Source organism: Salvia splendens, chromosome 12 (assembly GCF_004379255.2).
Source record: "Salvia splendens isolate huo1 chromosome 12, SspV2, whole genome shotgun sequence".
In the NCBI taxonomy this organism is placed as follows: domain Eukaryota; kingdom Viridiplantae; phylum Streptophyta; class Magnoliopsida; order Lamiales; family Lamiaceae; genus Salvia; species Salvia splendens.
In genome coordinates, this window is record NC_056043.1 from 25,843,731 (window position 1) to 25,863,137 (window position 19,407).

General features: G+C 36.8%; 1 protein-coding gene, 1 long non-coding RNA gene and 1 pseudogene across 2 annotated transcripts; 1 reads left to right on the forward strand and 2 right to left on the reverse strand.

The window, feature by feature from the left end:
- Positions 1–2,559: 2,559 nt before the first annotated feature.
- LOC121757785 lies at positions 2,560–3,557 on the forward strand (annotated as a pseudogene).
- An 817-nt stretch (positions 3,558–4,374) lies between these two features.
- Positions 4,375–7,436, reverse strand: LOC121757192 (O-fucosyltransferase 30-like). The gene is made up of 2 exons (XM_042152707.1): positions 6,944–7,436; positions 4,375–6,009 (listed from the first exon to the last, which is right to left on the reverse strand). The coding sequence occupies exons 1-2, from the start codon at positions 7,372–7,374 to the stop codon at positions 4,965–4,967; spliced, it is 1,476 nt and encodes a 491-aa protein (XP_042008641.1). The 5' UTR covers positions 7,375–7,436; the 3' UTR covers positions 4,375–4,964.
- A 6,018-nt stretch (positions 7,437–13,454) lies between these two features.
- On the reverse strand, positions 13,455–14,732 carry LOC121758549. Its single transcript, XR_006041505.1, has 5 exons — positions 14,602–14,732; positions 14,433–14,493; positions 13,820–14,115; positions 13,697–13,738; positions 13,455–13,611 (listed from the first exon to the last, which is right to left on the reverse strand). It is a non-coding gene; the product is annotated as an uncharacterized LOC121758549 (long non-coding RNA).
- Between the last annotated feature and the right edge of the window lie 4,675 nt (positions 14,733–19,407).

Consider the following 19,407-nt stretch of genomic DNA (forward strand, 5'->3'; position numbering starts at 1 on the left):
TACACTAAAAACATGAACGGGACTCCTTCATTCCAGGGTTTTGACCCTTATATTCATCACCCTTCTGCTTCTTGAATTTTTGCGCTGAACTTTCTGATATTGAGAGACTCAGCAGCGTTTTCAGAGGGTTTGCTGCCTCCCTTTTGCAACTCCTTAGCCATTAGCGCCGCATGAACCTCACTATGCGTGATCACCTTGTCCCTTCCATATAGGATCGCATCCCTTAGTTGATCGTAGGAGTCAGGAAGAGCATTCAACACCAAGATTGCTTTATCCTCATCAGCAATCTTGCAATCCACAGCTTCTAGATCATCTACAGACTTTGCAAAATCCTCAAGTTGTTCCACAATCGACTTATCCTCTGTGAAGCTGTATGAATATAACCTTCTCTTCATATATAGCCTATTAGCCAGAGATTTGGCTAGATAGACATCATCTAGCCGCTTTAAGATACCCGCAGCTATTTTCTCTCCTTGCACTTCACGCAAGACTTTGTCTCCAAGACAAAGAATAACTGCGCTATGCGCCTTGAGCTGCATCTCCTCGATCTTGGCCCGAGCTTTATCATCTAGCGCAGCATCTTTCCCCTTCCCATCTGATTCATCCGAAGCCAGAACCGAGGACAAGCCTTGCTGCACTAAAACCGCCCTCATCTTCAACTTCCACAAGCCATAATCGTTCCTTCCCGTGAACTTTTCGACGTCGAGTCTTGATGCCATCTTTACACCGCTTGATCGATCCAGAGCCTTCCCACAGACGACGCCAGTTGTAACAATGGATGGTCAAGCATGCAGATCAAAACCCTAAAGCGAAGCTTGTGTTAACCGAAGACAAGATGAGAAAGAAGAGAGTATATTTTGTGAAGAACTTTAACTGGAAATTTTATTATTGTAACTACAGAAGATGCTAAACAAAACTAAGAATTACAAGCATTTATACTAGCTATACAACAAAGAAAGAATCAAGAAATTATCTCAAGAATCGGTTGAAAAACCGTAGCTAACAAACGAGCTCCAAACGGCTAGTAGCCGTTAGTCTCAACTAACTTTCAAACTTCCACTCCTTGATCTTATATTGTATGCTCCACTTGATCTTATCATGCATCCTCATTGCTTTGGAAAGCCTTATATTCATAACAAAATTGATACATGAAATACTTCTGAGACTTAAATAGTCGAATACTAAATGATATAGTAGTATGCAACTTCAAGTTTCAACTGGCCAAGATGAAATGAATTCGTCGAAAATTAATTGCAAATAAAAATAGATCTAAAACATTAGTATTACGACTTTGATAATGATAATCGTTACTTCCTCTATAGAATTAGAAATTTACATAGTCACAAATAACTTAATCACAAAAAAAGTGTGCCTTTATTTTACCTTAAAGAAAAAGACTCCAAAATCAAGAAACACGCGTGAAGAAGGGGGAGGTTATAGTTAGTTACTAGATTTTTTACATACCCAATGTTTGGTAACATTGGTCCACCAAAGTGAATTAAATACATACTAGTACTAGTATAAAACCATAGAATTGTACCTTGCAAGTAAAATTGTGTGCATTTGAATTCAAGTTTGTACGTGGTCCAGTTAACCAAACCAAAAGCTTTGAATATAGTATGGCATGGCACTTTTACACAACTTTTAACAAAAAAAAATAGTGTGTGTATTCAAAAACAGTAATGGATGTCTAACCACAATTTATGTAATTACTTTCATGTCAGTACTTTTGACTTGAATAAAGAATGGGGAATTATGACTTATACTATTATTCTAAAATTGATAAAGAATATTCTGAAAATGGTGCCCTACTGTTATTTATGTACGGTTTAATTTATTCATGTTGTGTTTTTTTATACAGAGTAAAATATAATAAAAATATGTTTCCCACTGTTCTTACTGACATACAAAATGATTTAGAAACATAATAGGAGTAATAAAATATAAGAATTCAGTGGCGATGGCAGAAAGACTTGACTCACCATCACCGTTTAAGGTATGGTATGAATGTATGATATTTGCCTCAAGTTTAAAAAAATGGACTGACTTTAAAAAAGAATTTAAAAGAAACTTTTGTAACAAAATACTCATATTTCGAATTTTGAATACCAAATTAAAATAGGAGTACTAAACATGTGAATCCATATTAAGTTTCACGGTCTCGGCACGACAAGACAACATTTTAATGGACTAACAAAATCGCTCAAGATTAATTTATGAAATTCATTGAAAGATGAAGATCTTCCTTTTATTTTGAATTTTCTTATATTTTAAAGTCAAACCAAAGGTCAATCCACAAAAATATAACTAATTATATTAAAAATGTATAATACTCCATATTTTATGATATGATTATGCATAAAATGATATGTATTGTACACTAGTGGAACCATGTACACACCTCACTATTCTTTAGATAGTACTAGTATAAATTCAAATCTGAATCACACATTTTATTCCCGTGACATGCTTAAAATGCGACACTTAACAAAGGTTTACAAGACCAAAAATGCAGAGTGGCAACATACACATAATAATTTTATGTGATAAAAATGCAATGTATTTCATTTAAAGTGCAACTACGTGCAGACGCGGCGCCACCACAAGGTCCTCTGGATCGAGCACGCCGACACCATCTCCTGCCTCGCCGTCTCGGCCGGCCTCATCTACTCCGGCTCCTGGGACAAGACCATCAAGGTGTGGACTTCAAGTGCCTCGAATCCATCAAGGTGCACGACGACGCCATCAACAGCACTGCCGAGGGGCGAGGGAGGCACGGTGTACTCTGCCTCGGCCGACGGGAGGATCAAGGCGTGGGCAAGGGGCCCGGGGAAAGGGGCGGCATTCGTGCAAAAAGGTGTTGGAGGGGCAGAAGGATGTTTCCTTCAATGCTGTGGTGGTCACTGAGGGTGATGGGGGTTTTGTCTACGGTGGTGGCTCGGACGGGAGTTTGATGGGGTGGAGCAGTTGCGAGGGGTGGAGGGGGGTTTGTGACATGAGGGCGCATGAGACGGCGGTGCTGTGTGTGTGCTTGATGGGGGAGAGAATGATGTGCAGTGGCTCGGCGGATAAGAGTGTGTGTGTGTGTGTGGAGGAGGGAGGTGGGTGGTGGGGTGTGTAGGCATATGGTGATCAGGGGGTACCAAGGGCCGGTGAAGTGTTTGCAGGCGTCGCCGCTAAGGGCTGGCGGTGGGGGAGGGTTCATGTTGTATAGTGGGAGTCTTGATAAGAGCTTGAGGGTTTGGTGGGTTCCTGCTGCTGCTTCTGATGATGATCATCTAAATGGAGACAATGACAATAAATTGAGGTTTATCAGTTGAATGTTCTGTTTTTTTTTTGTATTTATCCTGTTTTTAGATGCACACTCTAGGGATTTTCATGACAGAGTGTGATTGTTTTTGTGGTTTTTTGGGGGATACATTTGTTCTTGAAGGTGTAATTACATCAGTTAGTTGGATTGATTGTATTTGATTTTTTGGGGGGATACATTTTTTCTTGAAGGTGTCAGTTAATTGGAGATTGTATTTGAATTTTGAAGAGAAAGGTTTTATTTTGTTTTCCTTTTTCATAAGGATTGAGTAGAAATGAAGAATAATGTTGTTGCCACAGAAAAAAAAGTCCAGAAACATGGGACTTTTCTAACTGCTGAACATGCAATTCCACAGACCACAATTATAGGTTTGTTTTAATTTATGCATGAGATTTTGACAACTATCACCTAACTTTCTAAAAATTTGTTTAGAAAGTTAAAAGTTTAGTAGTAATAGAAAGTTTAATATATACATTTGCTCATTAAGGGACCATTGGGGAGGTAATGAGCAATTTAGTAGTAATACTTATGCGACAAAATATATAGTAGGAGTATAATATTTCAAAGAATAAACATGTTGTAGAAATGCAATAAACAATTGCCCCCTTATTTAACTTTGGATCCACTACACATACATATGCGTCCCCAGGAAAAAAGTAAGATTAGGCAAGATATTTTAGGCTCTGTTCCTTTGTAGAAAGCAGATTTGATTAAGTTGATATTTACAGTTCAATACTTTGACATGGAAACCACTACATATCTATGTCCTATGCTAAAATATCTCTGTTAATATGTTTATTCAGTGTTGATAGTTTACCTTTCAAGATCTGCTACCTAAGTAATACTAAGAGTTTTTGAATTTTATAGCATGTGTGGTCCAGAGAATAAAAAAGTAGCAGTTTAGTGTGCCTTGCACATCAATAAAGTATGAGATGAAACATTATTTATGCATACACAAAAAAAAAAGAATCGCTCTAAAGGAAAATAAAGGATCAATTAGAGTTCTACCTTTTTACCTACTGAACATCACATTCCACTGTCATGGCCAAGAGACGAAAGACATATGACGTAAGAATGAATCATTTTTCATAAAATTTGAAGGAAGAAACACATGGATACAATTAAGAATGTTTTTCAACTTGTTGAGACCTATGTATCATGCATGTTAATAGGAGAATTATAACTTTACAAGCACACAAAGATGTATTACCTTCTCATTTGACTCCAAACTATTGGAAATCTCTTGAGATAGTAAGGATGAACCTCAGTAAGGAGCTTCCACTTCCATCATCTAAGTTTTGTGGAGGAGGTCACGGGAGGGTATTTGAGTGACTACAAAAGGGATGCATGCCATTATGTTGAGAACTGGAAATTCATGTGGTATCACTTTGGTTCTTCTTCAATTCCGCGACTCATTCGCTGCCTGCTCACACAGTCTGGTTGGATGGAAAAGAATAATGACCAACACTTGAGCAAAGAATTGTGAAGTAAATAACTGCATCATGCCTTTAGATGATGGGGTGATCTCATATTTCTAGTGTCTCGAATGGAGACTTATAGGATCCATTTACTTTGTGGAGTCTTGCTTCTATCTCTGATTCCATCATTGAGGTTTTATCAACAGTTAATACTGTCTCACATTCTTCTATCTTCATCATGAACATGCATGATTTTTTCTCATCAATTCTATGCTATTGGCAATGGTTGAACCAGCAGTCCCAACGAAACCTAGAGAAGCACAACCGCAGATAGTTTCTTCGACATATAGTAGTATATCAGGTAATGATAGAGGACTGCAATGTTGCTCTCTTCCATCAAAACTGCTTGAAACATATTGAAGCTTCAATCCATATGCTGCATTTACGAGTTTCTTAGCAGTTTTAGCTACTAATTTGTCGTCATCTCTCAGAGCAAACAGCTTAAAAGCATCAGAGTCTTTTTCGAGATCCCCCAGATAACTTCCAGTCCAATTAAACCGGGGAAGATCTGTCATTATGAATACATGAATTGGGAGAGTACCCTTCTGTTTCAATGAGTCTAGGTTTTGCTTCAATACTTGGAAAGTACCGTCCCAGTGGTTCTTAAACTGACCATCCAATAACCTAAGCTGTGCACAAAGAAACGGAGCGCTAATCGTCTCATGTGCAAAACTCTTCCCAGCATTCAAGATTTCAGGCACAAATTGTAGAAATTCAATCTTCTGAATTACTAACTGTACCCTTTGATCGTTTGGAGCTTCATGGATGTCAATATGCGATTCAGATCTCTTATATGGTCCGGTAAATAGGCTCCCAAAGGCCAGGACAGTGGCTGATCCAGCTGTAGATCCAGGACCAAGGGCCCTAGAAACATCTTTCCTTGTCCTCGAAAATGAAAATTTCCTTTTCTTCTTGAGTTCTTCGTCAGCTTGAAATGAATCCAAAACCCCATCATCAGTTTGGTATGTCCATACTGTTGTTCTGCAATCTTCTTGGGAAGCAAATAAACATGCTTCCACATTACCATCATATCCAGATAGTAAAGATCCACATTGTCTTAGTTTCTCAAGCATCGATGAATGCATACTTGAGTCAGCAGTGCAAGCCAAACTGAGATTCACTTCACACCACTTTGACACAAAAATCCTGAAATCCATAAATCTGACAGTTGAAGTGGCCACTAGAGATGAAAGATCAACTATATCCGCCATGGATACGTACCTGCATCCATATAGAGAAAGATAATGCTCAATGCCATGTAATATGTGGGCATATTTACTTTTTGGAAACTGGAAATTATGAGAGTATACATACTCAACATATCAGATCAAGATAAGTTTAAAAATATGAAGACGTAGTAGAAACAAATAACTCGGTTTCCAGGCAAAGCTCTCGTTAGCCAAAATAGCTGTTGGATAAGCTAATCGATATCAAATGGTTTAGAAAAATAAACCTAAGGTGAAGGGAAATATGACAACCAGGGTTCATCCAATAAAACTGCAATAAAGACGGGGATACCTCTAACTTGTGATGGATAATCTTATATAGCACCGAACACTTATTACCAAAGGTTACACATGAAGCACGTATCCTAAATACATGTAGTATATAGTAGATTATGAAGAATAAGAATACTAAATGGCAACAACACACATGTTGTTGCAAGCACAAGGCCAAAATTAGAAACACAACTCGGATCATTAATAGAGATCTCTCAACAGGCACCCACAAGCAAGAATGTCTAAACTGATATCTAATTTCAGCTCGAGGAGCAGTGTTCTCTACCTACCAGGCTTTATCAGTCTGCTTCATGTGTTCCTCTAGTTCATACAGTGAAACGGCCTATGACTTTATCAATACAAGGCAAGTGTATTTTGCATAATGTCATTTAGATGCAAGTGACTCGTGAGTTGGAAGGAGATGAATATATTTTGAATTGTGAGATCCCCAAATTTGAAGACCATATCTTGATTCATCAACGTTAGAAGTCACAGATCAGGAATCAAACCAAATAAACAGATATAAATGGCAAATCAGCGTAAATTGAGCCTCCGGGGATCCATCAAACACAATAATCCATATTGTCATCACGATGTCAGATTATATAAACTTGAAGTGTGGAGAATTAACAATGATTTAAGAAAACTGAACTTGCCTGCGATCATGGATTAGCTGAATACTGTGGTTCCAGACTCTGAATCTCAATTCATTCGGATCCAAAACCCTAAATTTGGGGCAACTCCCGAGGGCGACCGCGTGGTGATCGAGTACAGGAGGCACAATCAGCGTGCGATTGAGAATGGCGGCCATCAAAATAGCGTTCCTGAACTCGGAGAGCTGGTTGCTGAAGCCGCTGTGGGGCGCATACCAGAGGTACTTCTCTCCCGGAGTGTGGGTGCATTGGGGAGGGCGTGAGTCTGAGGAAAGTGGAAGGAGAGAAGGAGAGATGAAAATTTTGGAGGAGATGAAGATAGCGATTACTGTGAAGGCGAAGAGGAGGAGCGGTGCTCTGTAACTGGTGAAAATTGTGGGCCTCTTTTTCCATTTTCCGGCAACTCCGCCGCCGTGACGGTGTCCAAAATCCATCTCTATTTTAAATGTCACGTATTAATGATTTTCCAATTGAGAATGAAGTGTTAAATCCACTCAATTTAACCACTAAAACAAGATGAAATTTAATGGCAAACTGCAATTAAATGTTCAAAATAGCCAAATATCTATAACCTATAAATATATAAATGGTGAATTTTGGAGATATTTACAGAAATGTCATTTTAATTAAAAAACTATTTATTGATTAAAATTATTATTATTAATAGATTTTTTAGATATTGCAGTTATATGAACGTGATTTGAAAGGGTAAAAAACTGTTGCTAAAAGAAATTCATTATGATTTAATATAAAATAAATGGTAGTATCACATTTATAAATAAGAGTATTGGGGTGCATTACCCTCCTTATAACCCCTTAGTATAAAACATAGGACTAATATAATCCCTCGAATCTATTAATCTAATGGCTTTGATTAAAAGCATCGCCGTACATTATTATACCATTTTCGTACATTAAAGGACAATTTGGGTATATTACTGTTATATCATTTATATGGATTAGTACATTAACTTAATGTATACATTAATGTGTTAATAATGTACATTAATGTGTTTTAATGTATATGCCCCTTCTACGTAATGTAGATTATAATTTTTTTACTAAGTGACGAAAGTTATATCCATTCTCAAATGGTTTAGCAATCTATGAGGCTAGGGTGTAGTACCGACTCAGTAACACAACGTTCACTAGGGGTAATCTTGTAGATACTATACCCTAGCCCTATGGATAAGTTAACCCTAGGGGACTAGATCTAACTTCCTCTGGTTAGTGAATGTTATGTTAATATGATGATACTACACTCTAGCATCATGGACTACTAAACCCTTGGTGAATGATGTTAACTTTGGGCCAAATGGGTAATACAATGCTACATTATCATGAGTATATCGTACATTATCACGGGCATATCGTACATCACTTTCCGTCGGTGTATGAATTTGTGAATTTGTGGATGCTATATAATATAGCTTTCATCCACGAATTCATACATTGGTACATTATCATGAGTATATCGTACATTAATGCATGAAACTTGTACATTAAAATACAATTTTCATACATTAACATCATGTACTAATAGAACGTAATGTACAAATATAACTACATCATGTAGCGAAATCATGTACAATTGTGCTTTACCATTTTTACCTTTTCAATTATTTTATTAATTTTTAAATTCCACGTAGCTTTTACATCAACCATCAGATCACACCTAATCAATGGAAGAAATTAGTTTTCCTTTTTAACAGATTTTTACACATTAATCTGAATACATCCGTAAGAGAGTGTATTATTCATCTTTAGGATACTCTATATATATTATTGGCCAGTTATATTTTTGTTTATGCTATAGTCCTCACGAGAGTGTATTATTTATCTTTAGGATACTATATATATTATTGACCAGTTATATTTTTGTTTATGTTATAGTCCTCACTAATTTATTTATATATCACCATCCTTTTGGATCACTTAAATCAGATATACTACTATATTATCATCATTTTATTTCTTTCATATTTTAATAATCATAAATTTTTTTAATAGTAATCGTTAGATTTACATTTCTTGCCTCGATTTTGGGACGAAGAAATGAGTGGAAGTTTAGGTTTAATACCCTCATAATTTTCACTTCCCCAGCTAGGGGGCTTTTCGCCAAGTCATAAATGAGAAAATAATCTTTAAGGCAAAACAAGGCGTAAATCTTCAATTTTGGGTTTATTTCTGTGGGGTCAGAGGCCATGTTTCAATTCTCTTCTTCCCACGTCAAATAAAGTGGGAGTATGATATTTGCTGATTCTAGGATATGAAAAACACAAGTAAATTATAATCCCTTGCGATATCCAATGATATTATGTTATTCACTCACTCTCGTCCTTCATTTACACTTAATTCCCATGTTGTAGATCTGCTACATGACAACACTATTGCCAATTACACTTGTTCATGCATGCATGCACACACTCTTCATATTTTTAATTTTCATGCTCCTACATTAGCCACGAAAGCCCATTAATAAGCTTACGCTACGGGTATAATTGTTGCGGGGTCGCGCTATTCTTTTTCCCGGAATATGACGGTCTTATCACTGATACCTTTCCTTGTTTTTTGATGTTTCGTAAGATGCGGTTGCGTGATCGTTTGGTATAATCTCAATGTCGTCATCCTTCCACGACGCCACGCATGAATACGTCGTCCCCAAATCGATCCCAATCGCCCGTCCTTTTTCGTTCTAGACATTAATGATACAAACAATAAACAATGCTGCAAGAATAAATATTACTTCCCCCGTCCGCCATTAAATGTCTCATATTTGACTGGCACGTGTTTTAAGAAATTGTTTGACTTTATGAAGTAAAGTGGATAGAAAAGTTGGTAGAATGTGGGACCTACTTTATATATTGGTTTTATAATAAAATGTGAGTGGAATGAATTAGTGGAGTATATGGTAACTTACCAAATATGGTAAAAGTGAAATGAGACATTTATTGGCGGACGGACGAAATAGGAAAAATGAGACATTTAATGGCAGACGGAGGGAGTAAAAGATATGCTTAAGATGGTTTCATGTAACCGAAAAGGGGAAGGAAGAGTTTTTTGAAAGGAGGTGCCATAACCAGGATAAATATAACTTAATTTGAAAAATAACACTTTTAATTTAACTGATTTTTAATCTGAAAAATAACACTTTTAATTTAACTGATTTTGAATCACATAATTGATAGCTTTCTTAACTATTACCGAAACGTCGACGACCAATTTCGCAATAGAGTTGTCACAAATTATATCCCTCTTTTTATTTGTATGGTTAGAATCTATTCAATTTATATAACAATTATATACACAACTACAAAACGTCCAAATGAATGAAGCAATGAAAGTCCCACAAAGAATTAACCATAAGAATCGAATCTTTTCAGACATGTAGCAATGTACAAAATATACACATGTCTGAAAAGACATGTAGCAACCATAAGAATCGAATCTTTTTCGATGCAGATCGCACCCTCTCCCTTGGAGACCTGCTAAGGTTGTATATCAAGTTCGGCACCGTTGGTGTCGAAGATTTCACCGCCCGCATTTGTGGCCAGACCTTCCCGGAGAGGGTTACTGATACGAGCATATTCCTTGGATTATCCCCATACCTATATTACTTAGTTAGTTATTGATTTACCATATCTTTTCATATTTATTAGGATTATTTTCTTGTTCCTTAAGTTAGGGTATCCACTATTATTATAAATAGTGGACATTGTTATTCATTTGGATCATTCAAGAAATATAAATTCAGTTTATCCTTTATCATTACTTTATCTTTTATTGTACTTTATTTTCCGCAAGTTCATCTCGTCAAACCCTAATTGACCGAGAACCCTAGGCTGCTCGACGGGAGGATCCCGCGAAAGAACCTAACCCTTCTCCGGCGACTTCGCGCTGCCGGAACTGATACGAGTACCCTCGTATCATCTGGTGCTTTCATTGTGATCTCATCCTCCGTATTTCCGCCATCATGTCATACACCTACACCGCCTACCACCATCACCAATTCGGCCAACCTCATACGCGCCCCGAAACAGACCCATATCAGTGGCCATCGTTGTACGCCGCCCCAACTACTGAATATGGACAGCCAGAACCACCGCCCTTCTCCGACAGACCAGACCCATCCTACGGGCTGCCATGGTTTGGCTCTCGAGATGAGCAGCCACCATACACAGTGAAGACCACCGCACTGCCGCGATCCACGTTCACTGGTCAGGATCTGTACCGCCATGTACAGTGGCAGCCGCCCGACCATGTACAGTGGTCGCCGCCATGCCAGACCCTCCCACAACAAATCCACTACTACCAGCCACCGTTGTTATATCTGCAACCTCCCGATCAACCGGATTGGCAATGTCTCCCAACGACCAACGATGTCGGCCATATGGAGCCTCTCAACATGCCACGTGATCCAGTGACGCCGGAGTCTGAACCGAACCTAACGGTGGCTGCCTTGGCTTCACAGCTCGAGCGTTTAACTGCTACTGTCAAGCAACTGACGTCTCTGATGGATGCAAACAAACGCTGCCTGGGCGATCCACACGCCGCGACACGACCTCCACCAGACCCTACAGCCAGTGTCATGTACACGGAGCCGGTATCGTGTCCCCTACCACAGATGACCGCCGCCGCCCCAGCTGATCTCCATCACGATCCATCTAGAAGCTCGCTGCCTGTTGTCGTTGCTATCCCGCCTCCACCAGCCACAATATCTCTATCGTGCGACTCCAATTTCGGGTATGACTCGATGGAATTAATTGTCGTTGATAATGATGAAGAGGAAAAAGATGTTATTCATTCTAGTGTTGATGTTAGTGGACCAATTTATGGTAGTAAAGATGGCATAGATGATCCATGTAATGTTGTTTTTACTTGCCGAGAACCTATACATGTGGTGGGGCATAACAGGTTGGATATTACAATGTTGAGCAACAAGATTGATTCTTTTTTGTTGAAAGAGGACGAAGATGGTTCCATTGAGGATATGAAGAAGGTAATTTCCTGTGTATATGTGGTTTGGCATGTTGGCGATGTTATAAGTATTAATCATCGATCAACTTTCCTCGACGCTGATGCACGGTTGATTCCTCCGTGCAATGTTTGGGCATGCATGGATGCGTTGACAAGCTCCCTATGTTAACGGTAAATAGTAACACGCACTATCTTCGGGCGAGGCATAAATCTAGTCAGCTAATGGATGACTTCTCATATCTCGGCGGTAAAAGAAACATGAGAATACTGTTGAAGATGGCAAGAGCACTTGTATCCCTTCTTACAAATGTTGCTCACCAATGAATTTATGAAGTATGTTCTCGTGAGGGGAAGGAAGTGGAGAATGCTACTTTGCTCAAGGTCTGGAAGGAGTTTTTTGGAGTGACCATCATAGGTGCTGCCAATGCAAAATCTTGCATTCTAGAGGAAATGGCTAAGCAATTAGCTGCCAAATCAGTCACTCTAAAGCTGACTGGAATTGTCGAGCTTAGGATGAGTGGGAGAGTTAGGGGAGTTACTAGATATATTGATCAGTTTTTGGAGTTTTTTGTTGATGCTTTGCTTGATGTGCCGAGGAATAAGAGAGTTGTGGATGTATGTATACATTTGATCCAGGTGGGGATACCTCGCCAAAGCTACTGGTCGCGACACTCTCCGTTTTGTCGTGGTTTCCACCTTGAGGACAAGGTGAATTTTAACCGTGGGGGAGTTGATACGAGTATATTCCTTGGATTATCCCCATATCTATATTATTTAGTTAGTTATTGATTTACCATATCTTTTCATATTTATTAGGATTGTTTTCTTGTTCCTTAAGTTAAGGTATCCACTATTATAAATAGTAGACATTGTTATTCATTTGGATCATTCAAGAAATATCAATTCAGTTTATCCTTTATCATTACTTTATCTTTTATTGTACTTTATTTTTCGCAAGTTCATCTCGTTAAACCCTAATTGACCGAGAACCCTAGACTGCTCGACGGGAGGATCCCGCGAACGAACCTAACCCTTCTCTGGCGACTTCGCGCTGCCGGAACCGATACGAGTACCCTCGTATCAGTTACTTCTTATGTTGAGATACTGAACATTGCTAGGGAGCTCCTAGAGTACCGGGACTACTCTGATGGTCGCAGTGCGGCCATTGCTCCGTCGATGATCAACTTGCTCTACGAAATGAGCCTTCCGGCGAACCTCATGGTTCCCCCCAAAAGAATTTGATAGAAAATTAATTATAGTTGTTCATGGAGTACAACCTTAACCTGCACACACTGTTCATATCCTATCTCTTGCTCTTGGAAAGCTTCTTTTTCATGATCCTACATTAGCCACGAAAACCCATTAAGTAACAAAGTATGTTAAACTGAAAAAATACGAACTTGTAATAAGCTTACGGTGAGGTATAATTGTTGGCGGGTCGCGATATTCTTTTTCCCAGAATGATGGTGTTATCACTCATACCATTCCTTATTTAATGTTTTGTTTTTGGGTCAATAGACTCTTTCTTGCTCTCATCTGAATGGTCATCATCATGTGGTATCGGCTGTGACTTTATATATATATATATATATATATATATACCAAACACACATAAACTATATGTCATGAACAAATCTAATCACACTTACCTCATCAATACCGGCATAATTTTCTCCATCAGCTTCTGGTATCCACTGTAATATTGTACCATATTGTGTCAAGTCATTATATTTTTAATACCAAGTAGCTATTGTGATGAACAAATCTAATCAAACTTACCCCATCATTACCAACATCATTTTCACCATCAGAATCTGGTATCTATTGCAACATTGTAACAAATTATATAACCAATTGTAATACCAAGTGGTATATGCCATGAAAAAATCTTCGCACACTTACCCCATCAGGATTTGGAGTATCCTCAATGACAATACCTATATCGTTTGAACGGCGGACGAGAGTCGACAAGTCGAGATCATTGAGATCACGAGTATGAGGTTGAATATCGTCTCCTATGCCTGTGTCTTTTTCCCGTGGTAGTGTAGAGTTCGCTGTAATAATCTTGCTATAGAAGCTCCAGTATTGATCTTTCTCCGTTATGGGACTCTGGCCGAATGGGTTTGCCTTCACGTATTCTTGAACATTTTCTGCTTCGGCCAACCCCTCTAAGTAAACACAGAAATCACCTCCTGGTCCTACGAAGGGAAATAATACATTTGCTTGTCACGTAATCCCTATACGCATTTGGGAAACAAGTGGGGAGTTGTAATGAAAAGATGTACTAATGTGCATCTTCCAATAGAACACCTTATCTCTTCTTTATTCCTGTTACCTTTTATTTTAAGGAACGGGATGGGGCAGTGCAGCTAAATGACTAGAAATACGACACAACTAATAGTCTATTACGGATAGTTGATGCCCATTATGTGCAAAAAGAATAACGACTAAAAGAAACTAAAGCATAGGAAGAAAGTTCCATGTAAAAATGAGTTGCATAGATTATAGAACTCACCTTATAAATTGCCTCCTTCATCTTTGCACCGGTTTGAGAAGGGCAAGACTGCATTGTATCGCTGTAAACATATGCATAGTTACTTTCGTAGGACCACATCATGTAAAAGATTGGACCAAATGTTTTACTTTTTTTTTACTGGAAATAGAGAGAAAACAAATAAACTTACAGGGTTTGTTAAAGCCTTGTAGGGAGTATCATTTAATAAAAGCGTATTTGATTCGTTAGACTCTCCACGGGAGACCAGGCTCACATGTATTCCATAAATTTCTAAGTTTCTTCAAGAAAATAGGCTTGTTTTCATTCTCCAGGGTGTAATAACCCGTATTAGTCCAGTGCGATTGATCATGTAAAGAAGTAGAACAAGTATTTTCAACAATCAATACGTGCTGCTGAAAATTCGAATGAAACCTAATTCTATTTAATTTTCTTTCAAGCAAATATATAATTCAAAGCATACTCATGCAGGAACCAAGAAATGGGCATAGGTAGACATCACACATACAAGTCCAAATTCAAGTTCCGTCTCATGCTTATTCAAATCCCAGAAAACTCATTGAACAAAGCAGAGTGATGGAACAATTATAGGTGGAAAGCAAGAAAATGACTTACCCATTGAAAATGCAGACTGCTGTTATCGCCCCCCAAAAGAAAATCAAGAAGTCGCTTCATAAAAAGGCAAAGATCGAAAAGTACTAGGTTCTTGAAGTCCAAAAACCCACATTGAACTTTTTAAAGCATAATTCAGAAAATCACCATTGTGTGGCCATCTAAAAACTGATAGAAAATTAAACGAATGTCGGTCAATAGTCGAGCAGCATTAGAGGTGACATATTACAACTGATTCATGTTCCTGCTTTATTCATTATGATAACCTTTCCATCATGATTGTAAGGCACATGTGAGGATATATCAACAAGTTACCCATTAAAATCAGGCACGAGAAGCTTTTTTCGCCTGTGGCCAACAAAAGCTTTATCAGCTTTGAAATTTATGCCATAGAGGGAGAGATCATCATATGATGCCACATACTATTCCTCATGGTATAATGGGTGGTCACCATCCACAACACTAACAATTTCCTTGGTCTCGTCACAGAGTTATCTTACTATCATCACAAGACTTTCTTTTTATCGTCGTAGATGATGCACTTTTTATTAGCACTAAATAAACCTGCAAGTATATAGAGTATATATAGTATAGCTAAAGGTCAGTACCGAATATCGAACACGGGGAATAAAGTCACAGACTGGCTACCTTCTACTAAGCTTTGTTCACTATTTGGAAAACCGAGAATTTGAAATTTTTTAAAACTAAAAATAGTTTAAAAATAATAAAACAACTAATTGCAAATAATTAAGAGAGATAAGAGAATTGCAGGGATATGCATTCACAGTTATGGTTATACAAATTCTAACTACAATACCGTAGCACAGTTTATACTTCGATAGAACGAGTCACATAAGTTTTGCCCATGCGGTACAAGCGTAGATTACTAACACTAGGGTTGTCAATCATAGATCCGTAACTCCTAAAAGCTCCTAAGACCCTTGAAAAGTCCTCACTCTCAATTAACAGTGTCATTTTAAGGGAAGCTAATTGTAGTGTCTACTAAGTAGATCTAACTCGCCAACCTCCTCTCACGATTATGTAGCAAGTTATATTTAATCATCACCGAATGTGTCACTCAAACGTGAAGTACTATGGAACTGTATAACAAAACAGATATTAAATAGAAAACGGAATTGTATAACAAAAGTCGTTACTAACACATCCCTAGAATCCTATGAATTTAGTTACACATAATTGAATAAGCTAAAAACATAGATTGTAGGAAAGACAAAATGAACATAAGAACTAAGGCTAATAAAACCCAAATGTTGAATCCTTGTAGCTCTTTGATGATCTCTTGCTTATTTCTTCAACCCATTGCACAATGAAGAACACTCAAATTTAGGCTCTAGATGTAACACCCCTTACCCGGTAGGTAAACCCACCGAATACGTGATGTCACGTTTCAGTATCGACAACGCGTACTGAAATTTTCCTGTTTTCTTTTTAGCTTAAAAAGCACAATTAAAATCTATTACATTTAAAAAATTTAACATTTATCCAGCGGAAGATCAAAGATTGAACTATTATCAACATGCCACGACTTTTAACCATGTTGACCACCAGTGACCCGCCAAAAATTGCAAAGCGGCGCAACCACACTGACATACTATCAACTCTAACCTGCAGGGGGGATAAAAGAAGATAGGAGTGAGCTTTCCACAGCTCAGTAAATATATCCAAACTATGAAAATCAATTCACTAATCTAAACTATATTGAGACTTTTACATTATTTATCTTTTATTTATAACCATTCATTCTTAGCACTTCCCACTTTCATAATTTACTATATTAATCTTTTACTCGTCAACACATTAATTTCCGTATCACCTTCCACATGTTGTCAGTTCTTAAGACATCATATATCATCATTCTTTTCTTGTATTACCACATATCACTTTATTACAACATCTATATGTTCACTGTGTTTTCCAGATAATATCTCATATCAATACTATCACATTGCACCATAATTCTTTATATACTTACTTACAAAATACATGTTTCCATATAATTCCTTAATTTATTGAATTAGCTAATTATTATTTATTCACACTTATTCTTATCTTATAAGCATATTACTTCCCATAATCTGTCATACGTCCTATTTCCATATCCAGAGTCATTCAGTCATTTATAACTTTATGTCACATTCTTATCCACACACCAACGCAGACAAATCGCAAACGTTAACCCATTTCAAACACATATAACGATCACCGAAATACATATACTCAGAAACAATATACAACCTATATCATAAACAATTTCATCGATCACATATACATATCTTATCCTACCAAATAATTCGAATATAACATATAAAACATATCTGTTGCACCAATCACATATCCATATCGTATTCCATCATCAATATCAAATAACGCATAACCATATTTAGTTCACACCATATAACCCAAATATTCACCACAATCAACATATAGCAATCAACCAAATAATATATGTAAAATTAAAAGTGTGATTCATACACACTTCAACACATATTATTATTTCTATCACATAGAATAACACATTATTATACATTTAGTTCACATAGTACAAACTAAAGAAGTAAAGTTCATAGTAAGGATATCCTACCTCTTAGGCTTATGAACATAAGCATATTTCACATTGATACTTCTCTACCTTCTAGGTTCACTCATTTGTCTCCAAAACGCACTATAGGCTCCTTCGCCTTTATGCATAATATAAATAGAATAGCAATTAATAACTCATATTTACCCATGATCATGTTTTCATCATTAAATCATCTAAATAAATTAATTTGCTATAATAACTTGATATCTTCTTATTCTTTAACTTTCTAATATAACAACTGCACTGGACTGATTCGTCATAAAACTTCTATATTCATACGGTAGGATTTAGAGACTTGAACTAGTATTTTTAAATACTCAATGAAGTCTGGTTTATAATCCAATAAGATTCATTCAAAGATTCCTAATAGTTTAAGAGATATTCTCGTTTTCCCACAGACTACCAAAAATCAGACCATTTCTGGCAGCAGTTTCTAAACAATTTTTATAAATGGTATTTGTACTCTTTAATTCGTCATAAAATTTAGAGAACAACTAAACACCTTATAGTTAATTTATAAATTATGCAATCAAGTTTTCATCGACCTTAAATGCCTTGAATATTTCGGATAACACATACCAAAATATGAAAAAGTACCAGAATTTTGACAGTTTGTAGCCGTATTGTTATAACAATTTATACTTACAGTAAGTGAACTTCGAAATTCACAAAACAATTCAGAGAACCTCTAGACTCATAATAGTTATTTCAAAAATTGACAAACCAAACTTCTCCAACTTCTAAATAGGCTAAACAATTTCGGAACAGAGAGCATCAGAAACAGAGGGTATTCATTGTTTGATACATGTCTTAGTTTCATAATTTCATTCATCTTTTAACATGAATGTCACTCCTTAACACTTCAAACAAGCTTCCTAGATCAGTTTAAACATCATAATATCATCCGTACCAAACGCAAGTCAGGGTGATATAACTTTGAATTCAAACACCAAAATGTGTTTAACAACGGTCTAAAGTTTTGTATTCATCGATTATTCAACAATTAAACAACATATACATCTTCATCTATAGGGTCCGAAATTTACAGCCAACATAACATAATATTTATCTAATTTATGGACATAAAAATAGTATAGGTTAAAGAGCTACCTTGATCTAACTATATTCCGCCGATTACGTGCTCAATTTACCAATGAACACAACTAATTGGAAGGAGAAAAGTAGGATATGGGAGGTGAAGAAGCTTCCGATTCTTCTTGAGGAAGACAGATAAGTGACTTTCTTCAAGAAGATGATATAATGCTTTGTATTTAATTATTTTATTATGTGGCAATTTAAATCAACACATGTCACTCTAATATTTAATATAATTGTTTATCTATTAGCTAGACAATTCCATAAATTCAAGACTTGTTGGGAGTTAAAATTATCACCCACATGTACAAAGAAAATCGGACACTTCACATATTAGATGAAAATATGAAAAACTTTAAGTATAAAGACGATTTTGCCCTTCTAACGAATTCTCTATACGAACATCGGTTACATTTTAATTTCTTGCACAAAGTTACTTATATTATACTTCTATTGATCTCTAGATTCCATATAAATTATTTTCCAATGGAAATTCCTAATATTTCTCAGCAAATTCGCCGAAAAATCCTAATCGGCTACTTTTCTAAAAAAACGTACTAAAATTCATTAAAACCCAATTCTTTGCTCGCATATATTTTCTAACACTTATTTAAGACTTGTATTTCAGTATTCCATGATTTATTGAATTATCAGAATTTATTTTGTTAT